Source organism: Achroia grisella, unplaced genomic scaffold, assembly GCF_030625045.1.
Source record: "Achroia grisella isolate CSIRO2021 unplaced genomic scaffold, CSIRO_AGI_Agris_v1 utg461, whole genome shotgun sequence".
Classification (NCBI taxonomy): Eukaryota; Metazoa; Arthropoda; class Insecta; order Lepidoptera; family Pyralidae; genus Achroia; species Achroia grisella.
Window position 1 is genome coordinate 657,678 of NW_026712871.1, and position 22,232 is coordinate 679,909.

The 22,232-nt window shown below is 33.1% G+C and overlaps 1 protein-coding gene across 1 annotated transcript; it reads right to left on the reverse strand.

The window, feature by feature from the left end:
- Nucleotides 1–10,440: 10,440 nt before the first annotated feature.
- On the reverse strand, nt 10,441–18,043 carry LOC131845356 (ras-related protein Rab-24-like). The gene is made up of 5 exons (XM_059194411.1): nt 17,597–18,043; nt 16,577–16,665; nt 13,404–13,530; nt 11,010–11,157; nt 10,441–10,594 (listed from the first exon to the last, which is right to left on the reverse strand). Exons 1-5 carry the CDS (start codon nt 17,708–17,710, stop codon nt 10,467–10,469), a joined length of 606 nt encoding a protein of 201 aa, XP_059050394.1. The 5' UTR covers nt 17,711–18,043; the 3' UTR covers nt 10,441–10,466.
- Nucleotides 18,044–22,232: the final 4,189 nt, after the last annotated feature.

Here is a 22,232-nt window from a genome sequence, read left to right on the forward strand (position 1 = left end):
TGTCGCTGTCTGTCCGTCCCTATTAAATCTTTAAAACTACGCAACGGATTTTGAAGCGGTTTTTTTAAATAAAGTGATTCTAGAGGAAGGTTTATATATATAATACATGTATACCCGAGCGAAGCCGGGGCGAGTAGCTAGTTAAAAAATAAGTATTTATTACAATTTTTTTTTAGACTTTAATCAGTTATAATGAGAAAAGTTTTGTATATCTTACTGTTTGTACTCTGGATTACAATAATTGTTTTTTGTAATTGTTTGTACTTATATTGTTAGTGTTTGTAAGGACGGTTTGATGTTTGTTACTCTTTCATGCAAAAACTACTGAATAGATTTTGATGAAACTCTATAATAATATAGCTTCTATACCAGACCAATATATAGGCTATAAATTTCACACGGGTGAATCCTCGGGTACAACTTGTATAACATTTAGGTACCAAAGGTATATGACCAAAATATTGAATATATTTTTTACACCGTCTTACTTCCAATGGTCACGGATTCGATTCCTCGCACGATGAAAGCATTTGTATTCATGATATAATTGGATACGTGTGTTGTATGTATTTACAAAAATAAATCTAGTATTTCTATCAGTTGTCTAGTACCCATAACACAAGCTTAGCTCGAGACTAGACGGCGCTGTGTGAGTCTTCTAGGGTAATTAAATTAAATAGCGAAAAAAAAAATTGTCAATAATATAAAAAAATAAATATATATATATAAATAACAATAAAACTCTACTTGATAAGATAAGAACTATGGGGGTCGGGGGGTCTTTGCTTCGCTTGTTTTGGATGACATTGGGGGTGGGGAAGTCTAGATGACGATTACGTCATCGGTAGTTATTTACTTTTTTACGCAAATGGCAATGGAATTTGTCACGTTGGGCTAACTGGTCTAACTTCATGTTCCTCCTATAATCCTCTACTGGTGCCCCGCCTGCGTAAACCGCTAGCGCAGGCGGGTGCACCATTCCATTATCATCCTTTAAAAAAAATCATCCATAGGAAAAAATATATTATTATCTACCTGTGAAGAATGGAGACCAGAATATTTTTGTATTAAATTGACTTATGTCATACAAAAATAATATAATATTATAAAAAATATAGACAATAAAATAGTTTCCAAAACTACCATTATTATAACTCTGCAGTGGCAACCCTAAAAACCCAGTGTCATTAATGAGTAGTTAAGCGGTATGCGCGGGCGCACCTACGTCACAGCCTGCGGTAATGGAGCAAGACAATCTGAATGAAGTCAATCTACTTCAACCGACTGATATAAAGTGGCAGTTTTTAAATAGACCGTATTTTTTAATTGTTACCCTTTATTGACAGAATTAAAATAGATTTTTTAGTAAAAATATTGCTACAAAATTATAAACTTGTAAGTTCGTGAATATGAATGGATATTTGTTCGTCTTTCACGCAAAAACTACTGAACGGATTTTATTGAATACAGTAATATAGTTTATACATCAGAAATAGCATACAACATATAGGCGGGTGCAACCGCGGGCGCAGCTAGTATAGAATACGTAGTAAATAAATGTAAATCTTAAGTAAGTGAAATAAATCCTTACTAATATAAATGCGAAACTCTGTCTGTCTGTCTGTCTCGCTTTCAGGCCGAAACCACTGAACCGATTTAAATGAAATTTGGTTCACAGATAGTCTAGATCCTGACAAAGAACATAGGCTACTTTTTAATGCAAAACAAGGGTTTTGCATTAAAAAGGGTTTGAAAGGTTATATGGAAGTATTGTCATTTTACGCGGACGAAGTCGCGGACGCAGCTAATAAGTATATATATATTGTTGGACAATTCACACAGCGTCATCTACATAGTCACAAGTTAAGCAGTACCCATAACACAAGCATGAGTACTATAAACACTTAAGATTTTATCCGTAAATCATCATTATCTGCTTCTTCCTTATCCCATTTATTTGAGGTCGTCGTAATATGTTTTTCTCTTCCATTCATCTCTGTTCGCAGTCATTCCGTTATTTACTACCTTTCTCACCATATCATCTTTCACACAGTCCATCCATCTCTTTTTCGGTCTTCCTCTACCCTTATAACCATCCACATTCATATGTAACACCGTCCTTAGGATATGATCTTCATTCCTACGCATTACATATTCCGTAAATACATATATATTATACATAGAAAACACCCAGGCCAAGCCAAACAACCATTCTCATTAATACAAATGTTTACACCGTGCGAAGATCGCACTGGCGACCATCAAAAGTGAATCGTTGCGCTAAATCGCTAGAACTCCAATACCGTCATAGTGAAAAAAGAATTTTGAAATTAAAAAAAAAATCTTGTTAAAAATTTTTTGGTACAATAAAAATTAAATTATTGTACCAATAAACAGTATATATACAAAAAAATTAACGTTCATAAGTGGCTAAAATGTCCTACATGAATAAATTATATTTGATTTGTATCTGTACCCTACAACCGAAACACAGCTTGCAAAGCAAGCTGATTGGCGGCTGTACTAATATTAATAATAATCATTTATTCATTCATCATAATACAGAGTCTTATCACTACGACTGATTTAATCTTATTGTATATTTATATTTGACCCAAAAAATTTGTGCTGGTTGGTAGTTTGTATTCACTCGTTTCGACTTGTAAATGTAAACTTACAAGGATTATTTAAAAGAACAATACACAAGTTTCTTGCTCGTTCTTCTTGTGATGAGACAGCTTTCCGAACGAGTAGTAGATGAAAAACAAATTGTTATGACTATTCAAAAGTGCTTAAATTAAGTTTATTTGAATAAATCATTTTCTATTATATTTCTAGTAAAAATATAGAAATTTTAAAAATTAATAAATATTTTAAAAAGCGTGTCACTGTAGCGCTGATTCTCAGTGGAGCCACTCGAAAAATATGTGAGACTAGCTTTTGCCCGCGGCTCGCGTTAATTTATCCCCTTAGGGGTGGAATTTATCAAAATCCTTTCTTAAGGGATGCTTACGTCATAGTAGCTTTATGCATGCAAAGCCCGATCGGTTTAAAATTAACAAAGTTTCATAGAAACTTTCATCCCCTATTTTATCCCCTTGGGGGTAGGATTAATCAAAATCCTTCCTTAGCGGATTTCTACGTCATAACATCTACCTGCATGCTAAATTTCAGCCCGATCCGTCCAGTGGTTTAGGCTGTGCGTTGATGGATCACTATGTCAGTCACTTTTGAGTTATATATATATATATATACTGAGGTGCTCACGTAGACGTGTACAGTCTACCAGGAATGATTACTAATTTTTAACTAATTAGCTATTATTTATGCAACGGTACTCACAATGTACAGGCGTTAGAAAAACCCACGTTAAATTAACGGCTGTGAATAATTTCTAGTGATTCACATCATAAGGTAATTAACGATTGAACTTCGACCTCGGTGGTCTAGTGGTTTAGCACACCGCTTTACTTCCGATAGTCGCGGGTGCGATTCCTCGCACGGTGCGAATATTTGTATTTATAGATTGTTTGTATCGATCTTGATGTTTTGTTTGTATATTATGTATGTATTTACAAAAAAAAGTATCTAAATATTTATATCAGTTGTCTAGTACCCATAACGCAAGCTTTGCTTACCGTGGAACTAGATAACGCTGTGTTAATTGTCCAGGGTTATTTACTATTACTAATAGTATATTAGTTACATGGATGGAAGTGTGCTGTGACAAGAATGGACAAGATAAAGAATGAACACATTAAAGGAAGTAAGAAAAGTGGCGCCGGTGTCGGAGATTGAAGATAAATCGTCTGTCGTGGTATGGACATGTAACGCGTAGGAATGAAGATCACATCCTAAGGAAGGTGTTACATATGAATGTGGATGGTTATAAGGGCAGAGGAAGTCTGAAAAAGAGATGGATGGACTGTGTGAAAGATGATATGATAAGAAAGGAAGTAAATAACGAGATGACTGCGAACAGGGATGAATGGAAGAGAAAAACATATTACGCCATCTACAAATAAATGGGATAAGGTCACCAGGAAGCAGATGCATCATGAGATGAGCAGATGATGAGTGCATTATTTACATGGTCATTGCTGTAGGAGAGTGTAAACATCCACTACACGCAGGATCTGAACACGACATAGTCGCTTTTTCGGACTACTATAATGCTGTTAACTACAGCTGGTCTTTACAGCTTCACCGGACGAGAGGGGGCGAGTGCAGATGGCACTCCAAACCAAAAGGACTTATGGAGTGTCTGAAGAACAACTACGGCTTAAAGATACGGCTTTAGTCTGATCGCACCGCTAGGGGTGCGAACCACGATTAGAGGTGTTTCAAGCCAGTTGTAAGTATTATGAAATGAAATGAAATGTATTTATTTGCATGAAATATGGTATAAATATTAAAAGAATGTCAGTATTAATAAAATTGTCCACATATTTCGCCATCGTTTTGGTATGCAACAATTTTAGTAATATACAAATTATACAATAGAATTAATGAATTTACGTTTAGATTAATTTAATTGTACTATATGTCAAATATAGATAGATACGTGACATTTATTTTAGTTAGGTGTATTTATATATCATTATAAAACCAACCCTTATTATTGTGAAGGACGGTGAGGGATCGTTAGTAATATGGACTAATACATCATTGCTAGCAATGTCCAATGTCGGCGCAAAATAAGATTTCATATTATTGTATATGCAATCTAAGAATTCATAATGTAACAATACAACACAATGTAATGAAAACTGTGAAATTAGTAGTAGTGTAAGTAGTTTATATAATTGTATATGCATATTGGTAAATGTAACTGGCTCCTAATAAAGATGGGTGACACTGCATGTTGTCAACTCACCCGGCCGGCCAGCGGTGGTTCTGGGCCAGACGGATAAGGTCTGCCTCGGTGCCACTGTTAGGCAAATTGTAACATCTCGGCTGGAGTTGTACAAAAGTGGAAATTAAAGAAATATAATAATATTAAAGTAAATTAAAAAAAAGGCACGGACGAATATGTCTGTGGAAAATTGTATATAAATAAAAAAATAAAGAATAGAATAGAATAGAAAATCATTTATTCAAATAAACTTACATTAAAGCACTTTTGAATAGTCATCACATTTTTTTTAATCTACCGCTCATTCGGAAAGCATCACAAGAAGAACGAGCAAGAAACTTGCGTGTTGCTCTTTTAAATAATTTTATTATTACTTTACATTTTTAAGTTTAAGTGTGTGAATACAAACCACCAATTAGCACTAATTCAATTAAATACTCAAAAAGAAAAAATCTTGAATACATAACCAACTGGTTAAACAATTAATAAGAGGAAATCAGTCATAGTGATTAGAGCAGACCAGTCCCTACAAGCAGCACCCGTTCACGAGTATGACGGATGAGCCAGCCATCACTGCGCTCGACCATATTTTAGGGAGCCCAATGACCCGGCCCACCACGCCGCTACAAGTCTGGACATTTTAGTGAGCATGACTACTCAAAACACTAGACCACGTCAAAGAAAACGTATAAGAAAATGTCGGCGCAACAAGTACCCATAAAATAACGGTACCTACTGACCTGCAATCCAATCCAGAGCACTGTTAAAGAACACGCACATTGGGTCCAGGCAGAAGACCTCCGGATGGCAGGAAAACAGAGACAGTCTTTTGCGGAATATAACGAACTCCACTCGCGAAATAGTTTGTATTAACAGTAGACACAGATGGTATCTTTGTCATGGAGTAATTTTACAGAACTGTTCTATAACGCGTGTAGGACTAAATAATTATTGAATGTAGAAAAAGCAGAGCAATATCTAATTCTTATGACATTTCTTATTTATAAAATAAGATGGCGAGCGTTCTTTTTATTTTTTCTTCTTTTTTATTTAAAAAATGTACGATTTATTAGCGGCCAAGTTATTAAAGTTATGTAATATTATGTTCTTTGTTGAAATATAACCAGACCACTATCATCACACCATCTCGACAGAAATATTCGGCTAATAGGTGACCGAGAGATTATAGGTATCGGACAGCCTCGGTGGTCTAGTGGTTTAGCACACCGCTTTACTATCCGATGGTCGTGGGTTCGATTCCTCGCACGGTACAAACATTTGTATTCATGAGTATGATTGTTTTCTATGTATAATATGTATTTATTTAAAAAAAATGTGTCCATGTATTTATATCAGTTGTCTAGTACCCATAACACAAGCTCTGCTTAGCTTGGGACTAGATGGCGCTGTGTGAATTGTCCTGAAATATTATTATATTATATTATTATTATAGGTATCTTAAAACTATCAGTCGAATAAACTATAAATATATATATATATATGTAGAATATAACAAACGTCTTAACCACCCCAACATACACCCATGAGATGAAACCTGACCGACATAATGGAATAAAAAAAACTCTGTGTCGATTTACATTTCTAACTCTCCGGCGAGGGGGGAAGGGGATTGTTAGCAATGTGGACTAATGATCCCATTGCTAGCAATGTACCATGTTAGGTCGACCTCCACGCGGTTCCCCCTGGAAATCATTGATAAATTCCTGGTGAATTCACCACTATGAGCTAACTGACCTGACTTCATACTCATCATCATCCTCCTCTGGTGCCCCACAGCTTAAATCATTAGCGCAGGCTGGTGCGCCATTCCATTATCATCTATAAAAGAACTATCCGGCGATAAGGGAAGTGATTGTTAGTAATGTGGACCGATGACCTCATTGCTAGCAATATACCTCAACACAGTTCCCCCTGGAAACCATCATGATAAATAAGATCTGAGTTTCTTGTTAGTTCTTCAGGGCTCAAAAGCACTTCGAACTGACGGTAGATGTGACATATCATAAGTCTGTAATAGACCTACACGAATAAAGATGTTTTGATTTAAGATATCTTTATCTGTAAAAAATAAAAGATACCTTGAAAATATAAAAGCATTTTTATTTTCAATACAAAATTAATCTTACTGGCATTAATATAAAGTTATTTATTACATGGTACGCAAATTCAACATGAAAACCGTAAGACTGAAAATCTGCAATAAAGTAAAAATAATCTACACTTGATTATAAAAAAATGTAAATAAATGGCTTATCAATTAAAGTTAATTGATAAGCCATTTATTTAGTTAATGATAAGCATTTATTTAGTTAATTGATAAGCCATTTATTTAGTTAATGATAAGCCATTTATTTAGTTAATTGATAAGCCATTTATTTAGTTAATTGATAAGCCATTTATTTAGTTAATTGATAAGCCATTTATTTAGTTAATTGATAAGCCATTTATTTAGTTAATTGATAAGCCATTTATTTAGTTAATTGATAAGCCATTTATTTATCACTATCTACGCGCCCCAGCTTCACACGGGTGTACATGTATTATACATATAAACCTTCCTCTTGAATCACTCTGTCTATTGCTAAAACAGCATTAAAATCCGCTGCGTAGTTTAAAAGACCTAAGCAACATGAACCGAGTTGATGAGTTGATATAGTTTATGATGAGTGTTTGTTACGAAATGAGTGCATTCTCGTAAACAAGCGTTTACAAGTTATATTCAGAACATGAATTGAATTAGTAATGAAATGTGTTTGTTACCAATTTAATTTGTGACAAATTACATTTATGATTTCTATTTGTGACAAAAAGCTTTAGTGATGAATTGAGTTTGTGACAAAATGAATTTCTTATGAATTGTCTTTGTGACACATTACCAACGATTTTATGACGGGACCCTTCTGTTGCTACTTAAGTTTACGATGCTATGAGTTTGTTGCACAGTGAGTTTGTATTGAATGAGTTTGTGACAAAACTCATTTGTTATGAATTAAGTTTTTGACAAAATGAGTTTGTGACAAAACGCATTTGTTGTGAACTGAGTTTGTGGCTATCTTTTTAACTTTACAAATCAAATGCACAAATGTAAAATATATATTGTTTTATTTCACAAGTAATCCATCAGTCTTACGGTATAAAATAATATTTTTTTAAAATTACCTATAATTTAAATAGCTACATATATTTTTGGTTCTGAGGAATAAAAAAAAATACAATATCACATTTTTTTTAGAGATAATAATGGCAAACTGTAAATATGCCAACATAGCTGTATCTAAGCGTATACTTAAAAAAAGTTACTAAGAAGTATGTAAGATATAATTGCGTATTTTTTAATATATGAAATCTAGAATTGCATATAAGCTGAGGGTCTAGTAAATGGATAGAGGTAATCGTCGAGGGGTTATCCATATATTGCGTCACACTATTTATTATTTCATGATATTCCAACTCCCCTTCCCCCTTCCAACTTACCTCGTTATCACTGCTGGACATTTATCTGATAAGGGACGGTCAAGTATTACGTTAGCATTATTACAATAATTTACCCCCCATCCCCGTTGTCAACAAAAGTAAGCAAAGCTCTTACCACCCCCCATGCTTACGTAAACATTTTTCAATTAATGTATTGTTTTTTTTAGCAAAGACAATGTGAGGGTTGCCGTTAGTGTAAAAAAGTAAATAACTGGCAGTGACGTCATCATAATCTAGACTCCCCCACCTCCCATGTTATTCAAAATCAGTAAAGCCAAGCTTCCAAACGTTCCAAAGGAGATATTTCCCCCCAATGTGTTTGCGTAATACTTGAACGCCCTTAACCCCACCCATAATGTGACGTCATCCTTAAATAATGTCATCAATACACAAAATTCATGATTTTTGTGTATATGTCTAGCTCCGGTTTTACTTGCGTTACATCTTAGGACATTTTTCTGATAATCCCCATCAAAGTCCCCTAGTATGACGTGACATATTTTAGGCACAAATTATTAATAAAAATCTGATTGTATATATTATATATATATACTAGCTGATACTTCGTTTTGTGATCAACATTTTTTTTTATTGTCAGTTAGCAAACGCCGAGAGCAGGTCAATAGAAAGGTGGTCACCCTTCAAATTATTATAAACACATTTATATTTTATTTTTAATATTTCAATTCAGAGTCATATATAATTAAAATAAAAAATATTGTCCACTAAAAATAAGAAAATCATTTTTTTGGGTTGGTGTAATCACAACTTATGTTTTTAGAGTATGAAAAAGTTTTCACACACAAATTTGCAAAGAATCGGTCACGCGGTGTTGGAGGAGTTTTGTTACAAACAGTGTGATACGTACAACTTTATAATAACACAGCTGTCCCGGCAAACGTTGTTTTGCCTTACAAACTGAAAAAAAATTTAGTTTTTTTTTGGACTACATACATAATATTTAGTAAACACCTAGGATGAAAAATATATGTCGGCCGATTCTCAGACCTACTCAATACGCTCACAAAATTTCATGAGAATCGGTCAAGCCGTTTCGGAGATATGGGAACGAAAACTGTGACACGAGAATTTTATATATAAGATTTATAGAAGCAACAGATATATTAATATTTTTAAGACGTATTTTATAGTGAGGTTGTTTTTTGAGCGGTATAATAAAGATTATTATTATTATGCAATATGACGTTGTCACGAATTTAATATATATAATCCTATGTTTGTATAAATGTCACAATTACTCCAACCCCCTTGTCCCTTTTTTTTTTTCAAAATATAATATATTTATTTATTGTCAGAAGAGTTGTAGCACTGCGACCTGCAATGGTTCTTTTTCAAAGTTCGCTATTAAAACCGGTTAGGGACAAGAATTGAAGGATATTCTTAGGAGCGATGGTTTTTATCTCCACAGGATAAAGTGTAAACGTTATTGGAGATATTTCGTTTGTTTGACCACGAGTGGGCTACTTTTCCACATAGGATGTGTAGTGGCGTTTCTTATTCTGTTGTTTCGCGCCTTATTTTGACATATTTATGAATAACCCCTTGTATACAACAGTACCTTGGAACTACCGTCTTCATGAAGAATAGAAGTCATCCGATGTTTATACGAATTATATCTTACTAGCTGTGCCCGCGGTTCACTCGCGTTAAATTTCAATAAAAATATAGCTTACATGTTATTCTGATGTGATAAACTATGTTACTGTAAAGTTTCATCAAAGTCCGTTCAGTAGTTTTTGCGTGAAAGAGTAACATACATCCATCAATACTCACAAACTTTCGCATTTAGAATATTAGTAACATTAACAATTTTGTGATAACAGACAATATTACAATAGGATAAACAACGCTGAAAACAATTTAAAAAAATCATGACATTTAACACTTTCCCGCCTAAATATTATTTTTTATTCATCCCTTTAGGAAAGGCAAAAGCGTAAGCAACACAGCCATGTCTGCAATTGTGCGCCTCCAAATTATTATAAACACATCTTATATTTTTTTATTGAATGTTACGGTCAGAGTTCTTGCCTTTTAAATCAGCGCAAACTTTACTCTTACTAGTTGCCGTACTAAAATATTGTTACGAATAATGTCAACATGTACAATAGCGTTTAGTTTTCGTCGCCTCTATTGTTTTTAGATGCTGCCTATGTTCTTCGACGTGTTTCATCACTTTCAAATCAGCTGCGCAGTCGTCGACAATTTTTTGGAAGAGCTCCTCTGAAAAGTAAAATATGTAAATGTTAAAAATAGAAAATACACTAACTCTATAATAATATAATTAACACAGCGCCATCTAGTACCACGGTAAGCAGAGCTTGTGTTATAGGTACTACACAACTGATATAAATTCTTAGTTTTTTTTTGTGAATACATACATAATATACACAGTAAACACCTAGAAAGACACAAACAATCATACTTATGAATACAGATCTTTGTACTGTGCGGGAAATCGAACCTGCGACCTTCGGTGTTAAAACGTAAACCCGATTTTTTTGTTCGGTCTCAGGGAAAGGCAAAGGAACTCAGTTCATACAGCCATTGTACGGTAGGTATATACATAGGAAGGTTTTTGGTTTTTTTTTTTACAATTTTAGGTCGCTAAGGTACATATACAAACTGCTGTACTTACCAACATTCTCGCCAGACTTGCTGGAAGTGAGGAAGTGGCCGTTCAGACCTTGAGAATACGTGGCTACTATATCTTCTGGAACTTCTCTAGTGACCGCCCCAGAGTCTAGTAGGTCTTTTTTAGTTCCACATAGATACACTTTGCAATCCTGGAAAAAATATTATCATTACATAGTATAAAAGAATTAGGAGAAAATAAAATAGATAATAGTAAGGAAAAAAATGGAATAGAAAATAGAAAAATAAAATATGAACTTATTATATTTCTGATGGAGATTTTGTACTAAATCATTACATAGTATAAAACAATGTAGCTCTCGCTGTCTGTCCGTCCCTATGTATGCTTAACTGTTTAAAACTATGCAACGGATTTTGAAGCGGTTTTTTTAATTGATAGAGTAATTCAAGAGGAAGGTTTATATGTATAATACATGTACACTCGTGCGAAGCCGGGGTTTTTTTTGAGGGTTGATAATGGAATGGTGCCCCACCTGAGGATGATAAGATGAGCATGAGGTCAGGTCAGTTAGCCCATCGCGACAAATTCACCAGGAATTTAACATGGTTTCCAGGGGGAACCGCGTGGAGGTCGACCTGACATGGTACATTGCTAGCAATGGGGTTATCAATCCACATTTACAACAATCCCCTTCCCCCCGCGCGAAGCCGGGGTAGAAGGCTAGTAAATACTAAAGTTTGTGAGAATAGATCAATAAGAAGAATGAATGAGTTACTCTTCAACAGAATAACTACAGGACTTTACAGAAGATGAGAAGAACTGGCGTGAAAGTGAACTAGTGTTTTATATTATTTTAGTCAGTTATAATCTTGAAATCTATACATATAATTTCAAGATTAAAATAATTATTGAAATAACCGTTTTTTACTACATGCATATACGGTACATGCACCAAAATAGCATTTTTTACAATTTTGTCTGTCTGTTTGTTCAGGCTAATCTCTGAAATGGATGGACCGATTTTGACGGGATTTTTTTTGGCAGGTAGCTGATGTAATAAGGAGTAACTTAAAACTACTTTTATTTTAGAAAAATAAAGTTAAATTCCACGCGGACTGTTATCTGACGCACTACGCTATCAAAATATTGTATATCTTTTTTTTTATATAGTTAATTTTATTATTATATTTATTTATTTATAATTGCACATGCATATACATAAATTTACATATGATAAATTAACAATACACATGGACTCTGTTTAAAGAGTATGGTAATTTCGTAGATGACTCATTCCCATAATGAAATTTAAAATTTAGATCTGTTGTAGTGTCCAGTTAGCTCCTATAGTACGTCTCTTAAAAATTATTTTACTGTATAGTAAAATAATAAGCTTCGTCGGTCAGTAGTTCTTTAAGCCTTTTTTTAAATAAATTAATTTTATCTTCTTGTTTTATGGTTTCCGGGATTTTATTATATATTACAATGGATCGGTAATACGGACTCGCCCTAAACATTTCTATTTTAGGTTCTGGTAGGGCCAGTTGGCTTTTTAATCTATTATATTACATTTAAAATTAAAATATGATAAATCATGAACAAATACAGCTATCTCCAATATATAAATAGACGGTAAATGTACGTATATATATATATCCTTACTAATATTATAAATGCGAAAGTAATTCTGTCTGTCTGTCTGTCTGTCTGTCTCGCTTTCACGCCGAAACCACTGAACCGATTTAAAAGAAATTTGGTACACAGAAAGTCTAGACTGCAAAAAAAGAGTTGAAAGGGGATGAAAGGTTATATGTAAGTATCGTCATTTTACGCGGACGAAGTCGCGGGAACAGCTAGTATATAAATATACACGATACGTCGTTCTGTTCTTTGTCATTTTTTAATAAATACATATAGGGGTGCGCACAATGTAATTAATATAAATCTACCCATTTTCTACACAATATTGTAGTCAGACCGGAAGACGCAGCGTGGGAAGGCCTCCAGCAAGGTGGACCGACGATCTGGTCAAGATCGCGGGAAGGCATTGGATGCGAGCAGCGCAGGACCGATCGTCGTGGAGATCTTTGGGGGAGGCCTATGTCCAGCAGTGGACGTCTTCCGGGCTGCGATGATGATGATGATGATGATTGTAGTCGGATTCAGACCATCGCGGTGACGCTCGGTGTCACATACAATAAGTGCGTTCTCAGTTTGCGAAAATAAGTCGGTGTTTTAGTTCCATCCTTTACAAGGACGAAGTCGAGGGAACAGCTGCGCGCTACCATCGGAAGTAAAGCAGTGGTAAACAGTTAGACCACCGAGACCATCAAGTTATTCCTTTAGTCCAGTTTGGAGTGCCATCTGCATATCGTCCGGTGAAGCTGTAAAGACTGCGGCCAATAGGATTAGAGAAATTAAAAAAAAGGTACATACCTCTTCTACGACCCTTAACTCTTGCATCCAGTGTCTCAGTCTGTCCCACGAATGGATGCATGACGCGTCATAGCAGATGATAGCAGCGTGGGCCCCTCGATAGTATGTCTTCGTCATAGCTTCATATCTGTAAGAGGCGTAATTAAAATATTGCGTAGTAAAATAAATCTAAATATATATAACTCAAAAGTGACTTAGTGATCTATCAACGCACAGCCCAAACCACTGGACGGATCGGGCTGAAATTTGGCATGTAGGTAGATGTTATGACGTAGGCATCCGTTAAGAACGGATTTTGATTAATTCTACCCCCAAAGGGATAACATAGGGGATGAAAGTTTGTATTAAACTTTGCCAATTTTAAACCGATCGGGCTTAGATTTTGCATGCATAAAGCTACTATGACGTAGGCATCCCCTAAGAAAGGATTTTCATAAATTCCAGCCATAAGGGGATAACTTAAAGCGAGCAAAGCCGAGGGCAAAAGCTAGTATTATATATATAGGATTAAAACTATTAAAAAATCAAAACGATTACCATGTACGTTTGTCACATATCAGTATATATATTTTTTATTTTACGGAATAGTGCACACGCCTGTAACGGTTTACGCTGGCGGGGCACCAGTGGAGGATGATAGGATGAGCATGAGGTCAGGTCAGTTAGCACATCGTGACAAATTCACCAGGAATTTAACATCCAGGTGTAACCTTGTAGAGGTCAACCTGACATTGTATATTGGTGGCATTAGAATCATTACTCCACATTACTAACAATTCCTTTACTCCATGCCTGGAAGATAACTCTATTTAGCAATAAGGCCGCCCACTGTCACCTTTGTCATGCACATAATGACGGGAGATAGTCTAGCGGTTTAGGCGATGGTCGCGGGTTCGATTCCTCGAGAAACATTATATTATATTTTATTCTCTTTTATATTCACAGCCCTTTCCTCACTCCCAAACGTGTGTTATGAGACATCTGATAGATACACTTAGATATATTTTTTTGTTAATACATACTGTAGTAAACACAGACCGATCAAACAATCATACTCATAAATACAAATGTTGCATCGTGTCAGGAATTGAACCCGCAACCATCATATAATAATAGTCAACAGAAATAGCTAGCCGAACAGTACGGTGAGGTTAAGGCTAAAAAAATATGACGTGTATAAATAAATTTATTTATTTATTAAAACTTTAATGCACATAATTAAGTACATATGGCGGACTTAACACCATGCGGCATTATCTACCAGGCAACCATGGGTGGTGCAGAGAATAACTGTTGGCGGTTCAAATATAAAAATATAAACGATACACATACAAATAATACAAATATATCTGAATAAATAAAATAGCTACATCTATATATATAAATAAAATTGGAGTGTCTGTTTGTAATATTGAAATAACCGTTTTTTATTACATGCATATATATGTAAATATGGTACAAACACCAAAACATTTTTACAATTTTTGTCTGTCTGTCTGTCTGTTTGTTCCGGCTAATCTCTGAAATGGCTGGACCGATTTTGACGGGACTTATTGGCAGGTAGCTGATGTAATAAGGAATCACTTAGGCAACTTTTATTATAGAAAAATAAAGTTCAATTCCACGCGGGCGAAGTCGCGGGAACAGCTAGTATATACAAATGAAGCTGAAAGGTCCTGAGCAATGAATATTTTGTTATTTGATTTTATTTGATTTGATATATATTGGTATACCACATAAACAATAACTGTTTGTAAATCTGTTTGTTTTAATAAATTATGTACAATTGTAATTTATAGACTACTACCGACCGACCCGGCTTCGCATCGATGCATTACAATTCTTTGAATTTCTCAGCTTATTCTATAAACCGCATGTATTATACATATAAACCTTCCTCTTGAATCACTCTATCTATTGCTGAAAACTGCATTACAATCCGTTGCGTAGTTTAAAAGATATAACCGAACAAACAGCGGCGACGACTTTGTTTTATATTACACAGTATAAAACAAAGTCGCTGTCGCTGTCTGTCCGTACCTATGTATGCTTATCTTTAAAACTACACAACGGATTTTAAAACGGTATATTTAGTAGATAGAGTGATTTAACAGGAAGGTTTATATATATAATACATGTACACCCGTGCGAAGCCGAAGCGAGTAGCTAGTATACTATGTATAGAAGTAAATATTTACCTTAAAATTACGTATATTTTAATAATGTATGTTGTTGACTAACATAATATATATAAATAAATAAATACAAAATAGAACAAAGAGATAACAAAACTATTGCGTGCTATTTTTGCGCAGTGTAGGTAAATCTAGCAATAATAGTGGTTCCCTAATGGTCGAAATCCGACCATAATTAAATTAAATTATATGTTTGAACATTGCTAAGGTTATTGTTGACTATACATCTATTATTACACATTTCGCCAAGGCTACACTGTTAATTTGTCTAACAATTTATATGGTTATGTTTGATATTCAGTAGGACTATAGAAATAATATTAAGGAGGGTAACCAGTTTAGACTGATCAAAAAATCGATTTTTATTATTGCATAAATTGTTAGTATAATTAGTTAAGAATATGTGGTCAAAATTTTAAAGCAAAATTTGCATAATTCCCAATGCTATGAGGACTTTACGTGGATTACAGCGCGTGACGAGGCAGGCGCAGCTCATTGGAGACGAAGGAAGTTCGTATAGCTCGTCAGGAGATACAAGCCCGAAATGACGAGAAAAAAATTGTGATAATTTCAGATGAAAATTGCGGTCACAAGAATGCCCCTCAGCAAACCAATGGCAATCGTCCATGGACACGATCTTACGACACTATTTCCAGCGGATATAACTTGAAAAATTTTTGCCAAGACTTATGACTTGACCAAACTTCTTGCTCATCTTAACATCCTCCACTGGTACTCCACCAGTGTAAGCCGTTAGCGCAGGCAGTACATGATTACATAATCATCCTAACAGTGAGGTTGCTCCGTCAAGTCATCATGAGACTTCTGTGAAGACACCATGAGATTTCTGTGCTTTTGGGAGGAGCTTCGCTGACTACTTTTGTCTCGCCTCTGCATGGACTATGGCCCAGAAGAGGGGCTGATTGTGGAAAATGGAGTTTAATTTACATTTATATTATCATCCATAAAAAAACTTACCTTTCACTGCCAGCAGTGTCCCATATCCCAACATTGAAGTCTCGTTCATTGGAATGCATTTTCTTAGCGCAGAAAGCTGCACCAATGGTCTGAAAATTAAACATCCTATATTTTCAATATGCCACTGTTTTTTCGAACTACTCTAATGCTGCTAGCCACAGCTGCCCACACACACTGCCTGCACACAGGGCGAGTGCAGATGGCACTCCAAACCAAATGAAGGACTTAGGGAGCGGCTGACGGCCAACTCCCGCCTGACGAATAAGACTTTAGTCTGAGAGCATCACTAGGGGTACAAACCATGGCTTGAGCCATCATAATATCGATCCTTGTTTGAATTGGACAGGAAATCAAAGGGGAATATACCATTAAAATGATTTAAAAAAAATAAATAAAATAATTTAGTTTCTTGCCAGTTCTTCTCAATTGTATCTATATACTGAACTAGATGGTAGGGAAAAATTATAATATAAAAATTATGTTCATAAGCGGCTAAAATGTCATACAGGAATAAATTATTTTTTAATTTCAACTTGAATTAAAAGAAGCAACTTGGTTGTGATTGGGAGCAAAACTTTTTAATATTTATTCATCATAATTACATAAGTACACTCACATAAATCAACTTACAAATAAAAACATTTTTTTTTTATATTAAATTATGTAAAGTTCATAATGATACTTAATGATAAAAATAACAGAAAGTTCTTAAAAATAATAAAAAATATTATGTAACTGTAACCTAACATAAATATGTTAAACATGAAAATGGTAAGATAGGATAATCTCTAATTTAATTATTAAACTGAAAATTTGTTATCTCTTTTAATTAAGTCTAAAGTAAATATTTAAAAGTATGTCAGTTACAACTTTTTTTCTTTGTTTTATTTCAACTAAGGAATGAAGAGAAGAGACAGGAAGGAAGGTTAAGGAATGAAACCAAGCTGCCTAATCTTCAATGTTCTATTCTTTGTTTTATTAATGATATAATTTTAATATTAAAACAAAAATTTTACTTACATTTTGATACGGAGTATTAGAATTAAAGCTGCAATTAACAAATCTTATGACTAAACTGGTTTTCCCTACATGCTCGCTACCTAATAACACCACTTTGAAATCACATCTAGACATTTTTATTTTTTTTAAATAATCAGCTAAAAATTACTATACTGTTATATTGTAATTACTAATTTATATTACGTTACATGCTTCGTATAAAATCACATGTTTTAACTCGTAAACAATAACAAAAACACTGATTCTTTTGTCTACATTGAGACTAACGTAATTAATATTTCTTTGATATAGACTGTTCGTTTTTATTTGTTTAATTCACAGACTAGTAAGTAAGCCCACTTATAAAATTCTATAAGGTCTTTGAAATGAAACAAAAAGTAATTGTGGAAGTGAATTATATTGAAAGCAAATTCAAGGATAAAATACATTGATATCTACTCATCTACTGTCATAGCCAGTGTTGCCAAGTTAATATTGCTATTTTCCCCTTTTGGTATATTTACTTTACTCTTTGTATTTTCCTAACATTCAGAGTCGATTAATATAACTAGTCCCTAAATTAACAGCGACGTAGTAATTTTTTTATAATAGACGGCTAGGGTGGTGCTATGTTACTGGCCAGACAAACTTTCAACTTTAATTAAATCATTTATTGTGTACACATGCTTCCATGAATATTAGTACGTATATGTTTGCTCTTAACAATGAAATAAATTATTATCTGTATTTATCTAAACAATGAATTCTTAAATTAAATTAAAAATAATTATTTTTACCCTAAATCAAGACAAAACATTTTAAACAGGCAATATTATTATATACTGAACCAGTCTACTACAGTTTTATAAGTCTGTCATCAGTCAAACGTTCAAAACACTGCAATATTTGACATTTGTAAATATAATGTTGCCAGATGAGTATATTTAATACAGTAGTTGTAATTTTTCACATACTTTATTTATACAACTTGGGCAATATTTTACCTAATTGGAACCTCACGTGACCTACTGACCTTTTATTTGTATGATAGTTGTTCTGTTCGCATTGTTGTCTTTTGTTACTGCTCCTCCTCATTCGTTTCAATAAAATAACAGATTTTGTTGATCCCTATGAGTACTGTATATATTCTATGACAATATTAATCAAAATGTACATTTCATTCGCCTACCTATATACTTACTTGTAAATTGTAACTCAGTACAAGCTTTTCACTTATTTAATTTGCTTTATGCACAGTTGCGTCCTTACAGTCCATTTTTACAACGTTCTCAAGACATTGTTGCTTTAAAAACTCAATGCAGGAGAAGCTTGTAATTGAGAAAATACTTACTGATACATTATTGAGCTGAATTTTTTAACTTAGCATCTATCATTTTCAAATCAATAATCACAGAAATTAAGTATAAAGTCATAATTAATATTTTTTAAAATTTCAACTTATATTAGATACCATCTAATAATAATAAAAGACAAAAGATGTCTCATTATTGATCAATAATTATTTTGATAGCTGATTGCTATCCATTTTCCTAGAGCGCCATCCAGTTTGCTTTTGTACTTAGGCCTTGTGTCTAAATTGTACAGTTAGGCACAGTCCCATTCCCAATTTCATGAGAAGAATATTTTACACTGTTTTTTTTTATATATATGAACATTAGCATCAATGAATGCATCCTATTGAAGGACGAAGTTAAAGATTTTTTTTATTTATTAATTTTCGAAAAAGTCATGTAAGGTTAAGGTACCTACATTTATACAGCTTTGTTCTGCATTTTGTAAGATTTTTGCTGAGATTTTGCGCATGTGCCATGGCCGGTGAATGAACTCAGAATGGGTGAGGCTAGCAGTCAATTGCTAGCCATAGTATGTGATACAGATACGTGAAAATTGTTTTTTTTTTATAAAAGTAAATAAAAGCAGTTAAATTGTTAAATATCCCACGATTTGTAAATTGATAAATAAATATTATCATCAGTAAGATTGTATTAAGATTTTATAATACCAATATAGCTCTTTTATGATGTTCCGTAGTATGCATAAGTCCTTATTAAAATGAAAAATATTTTGCCGCCAAGAAGAGAAAACAAATTTTTTAAATATTAATTTATTAAGAGATTTAAGATGACAAGAAAGAAATAGATATTTAATATATTGTGATACTATTTAAATGTTGATGGCTTAAAATAAATCTGCAATAAATTAAAAAGAAATAAAAACATTTTAGTACTATAGTGATATATTTCATTCTTTAACCCTATATGTATATAAATATACAGTTTAAAAGTTATAGTCGTCAAGTTTATGTTTTGCTCGTCAATATGTTCTTGGCCTTGTTATTAAAAAAAAAGTTAATATTTCAACGGCTTACTTGTGGAAGTTCATAATTGGTACCTATAGAATAATAAACAGTTCTTATTCTTATAAATTTATTTGAATAAAGATTATTACTATTTCTACTTAAATAATAACACTGGAGAATCCACACAGCGCTATCTAGTCTCAAACTAACCAAACAGATCCAGTGTTAGGTACTAAATCTGCCACCAGACATCCTGTATTAGTTCGCAATGATTCAATAACACCACTTTAGTTTTACACTCATCTGATTATTACAAAAAAAGATTAAAATCATACTACCTATCTGCCATTGAATGATTATTTTTATCATTATTTATTTGTTTATTATGATGAATATATTTATGTATTATATGATATGTATGTTTATTCCTATATTTTTGTATTACTATTTATATTTATGTATATTCGTATTTATGTATTTTACTTTTGTTTTAGACTATACAATTTGTTATTTGAATTTTATTTAGTATCTATCCTTTGACATTTTTTTTGTTTGCACCAATTATTACCCACTCAGTACCACATATCCCACTGTTTTAGGTTGACTGGAAGAGATCTCTTCTAGGGATAAGTCCACCTTTGCTTAGTTACCTTTGTCTCTAAATTATAATATCTTTTTATTATCTGTGCAATAAAGAATATATATATTATTCATAACAATTACGACTATTATCAAAGATGGGGTAATCAGAGACAGTGTAGAGCAGAGGTTCCCAAACCTTATTGTATGGTAGACCCCTTGCCATATATATTAAATTTCTAACTGGAGTAAAGTTTAGTATTAAAAACGTAAAGTAAAAACAAGAAGATTATAAAAAATAACATTACATTTTTTTTTAATTAGAAGCTATATAAGTCTGTAGTAAACTATATAAGTAACCACTCCCCGTCTTAATCGTTATATAAATACTTCAAAAATGATATATAATATATATAATATATATCATTTTAGAAGTCTATAGTTTTTACGGCTTCAATGGTATAGCGGTTTAGTGTGCTACATTCGTGCGGTTTATTACCGATAGTCGCGGGTTCGATTCCTCGCTAGTTGCAAATATTTGTAAGTAAGCATTATTGTTTGTTACAGTCTGGTGTTTTCTATATCGTCGATTAAATAGATAAATGTCATTTTTCAAAATTAGAAGCTAGAATTCCTTTTATATAAGTCTGTTAAATTAACCACGCCGTCTTAATCATTGTCTAAATACTTCTAAAATTATATATAACACTTCTGTGTAAATTGAAAACTTTAAAAGGAAAAATAATTTAAATAAATTTAATAACTTTAAATAGTTCTCCGTAAAGACAAGACAAAAATATATATTTTGAATACTGCCATTTTTCTATTTGACCGACGATATATGTATATCTAGTACAATACTGGTCTAATTCAGAAATTTGGAATTTTGAAATTAAGACTTTAATCGCACAGTTGTAAAGTGGACATTCCAAAATTTGTAAGTTTTGAGTTAGGCCAGTATTATAATAAGTGTGCGATATGTTATAATTATATATATGTTCAAACTCAATCATTATTAGAGAATCATTATTATTGAATTTAATGACGTCTGTACTATTGTTATCGTAGTTTGTGAATGATGATGTAATTCATATATTACTCGTTCTTTGTCTCACTCTAATAATCTATACTTCCCCACTACTCTGTTTCAGTGAAAGAGTATTGATCTGAACACAAAAGGTCATACAACCAGATCGATATATGGCCGACATCAAATGCTCATCCATTGTTATTATCTTATTACAGTAGGTAGCATTTCGAATTATAAAAGCTAAATATTATATTCAGTACTAGCTGTAACCGCGACTTCGACCGCGTGGAATATAACTATATTTTTCTAATATAAATGTAGCCTAAATTACTCCTTATTACATCGACTACCTGCCAAAAAAAGTACCGTCAAAATTGGTCCAGCCATTTCAGAGATTAGCCGGAACAAATAGACAGGCAGAATAAAATCGTAAAAAAAAAATAATTTGGTGTATGTACCGCATCGTATTTATATTAATATGCATGTAGTAAAAAACGGTTATTTCAATATTACAAACAGACACTCCAATTTCATATATATGTATAAATGACGATTCTTAAGTGCATTTCGGATATACATTTTAGTAAATTCAAATAATTATCTACTTATTAAATAAAGCTGTATAGCATGACTATTCCGTATCGAGTTTTTTTCGTGATCAATTTTAAAAAAAAATCAAAATTTAAATTTAGAATATTTTTTTAATATAATTTATTACTCTATATTAA

Bases quoted from the DNA above. Each gene is read 5' to 3' on its own strand.
- LOC131845356 (XM_059194411.1), bottom strand. From the start codon at position 17,710: ATGTCTAGATGTGATTTCAAAGTGGTGTTATTAGGTAGCGAGCATGTA. The intron at 16,666-17,596 runs GTAAGTAAAATT...TTTAATTTTCAG, and splicing joins CTAATACTCCGTATCAAAAT to ACCATTGGTGCAGCTTTCTG. The intron at 13,531-16,576 runs GTAAGTTTTTTT...CGCCTCTTACAG, and splicing joins GACACTGCTGGCAGTGAAAG to ATATGAAGCTATGACGAAGA.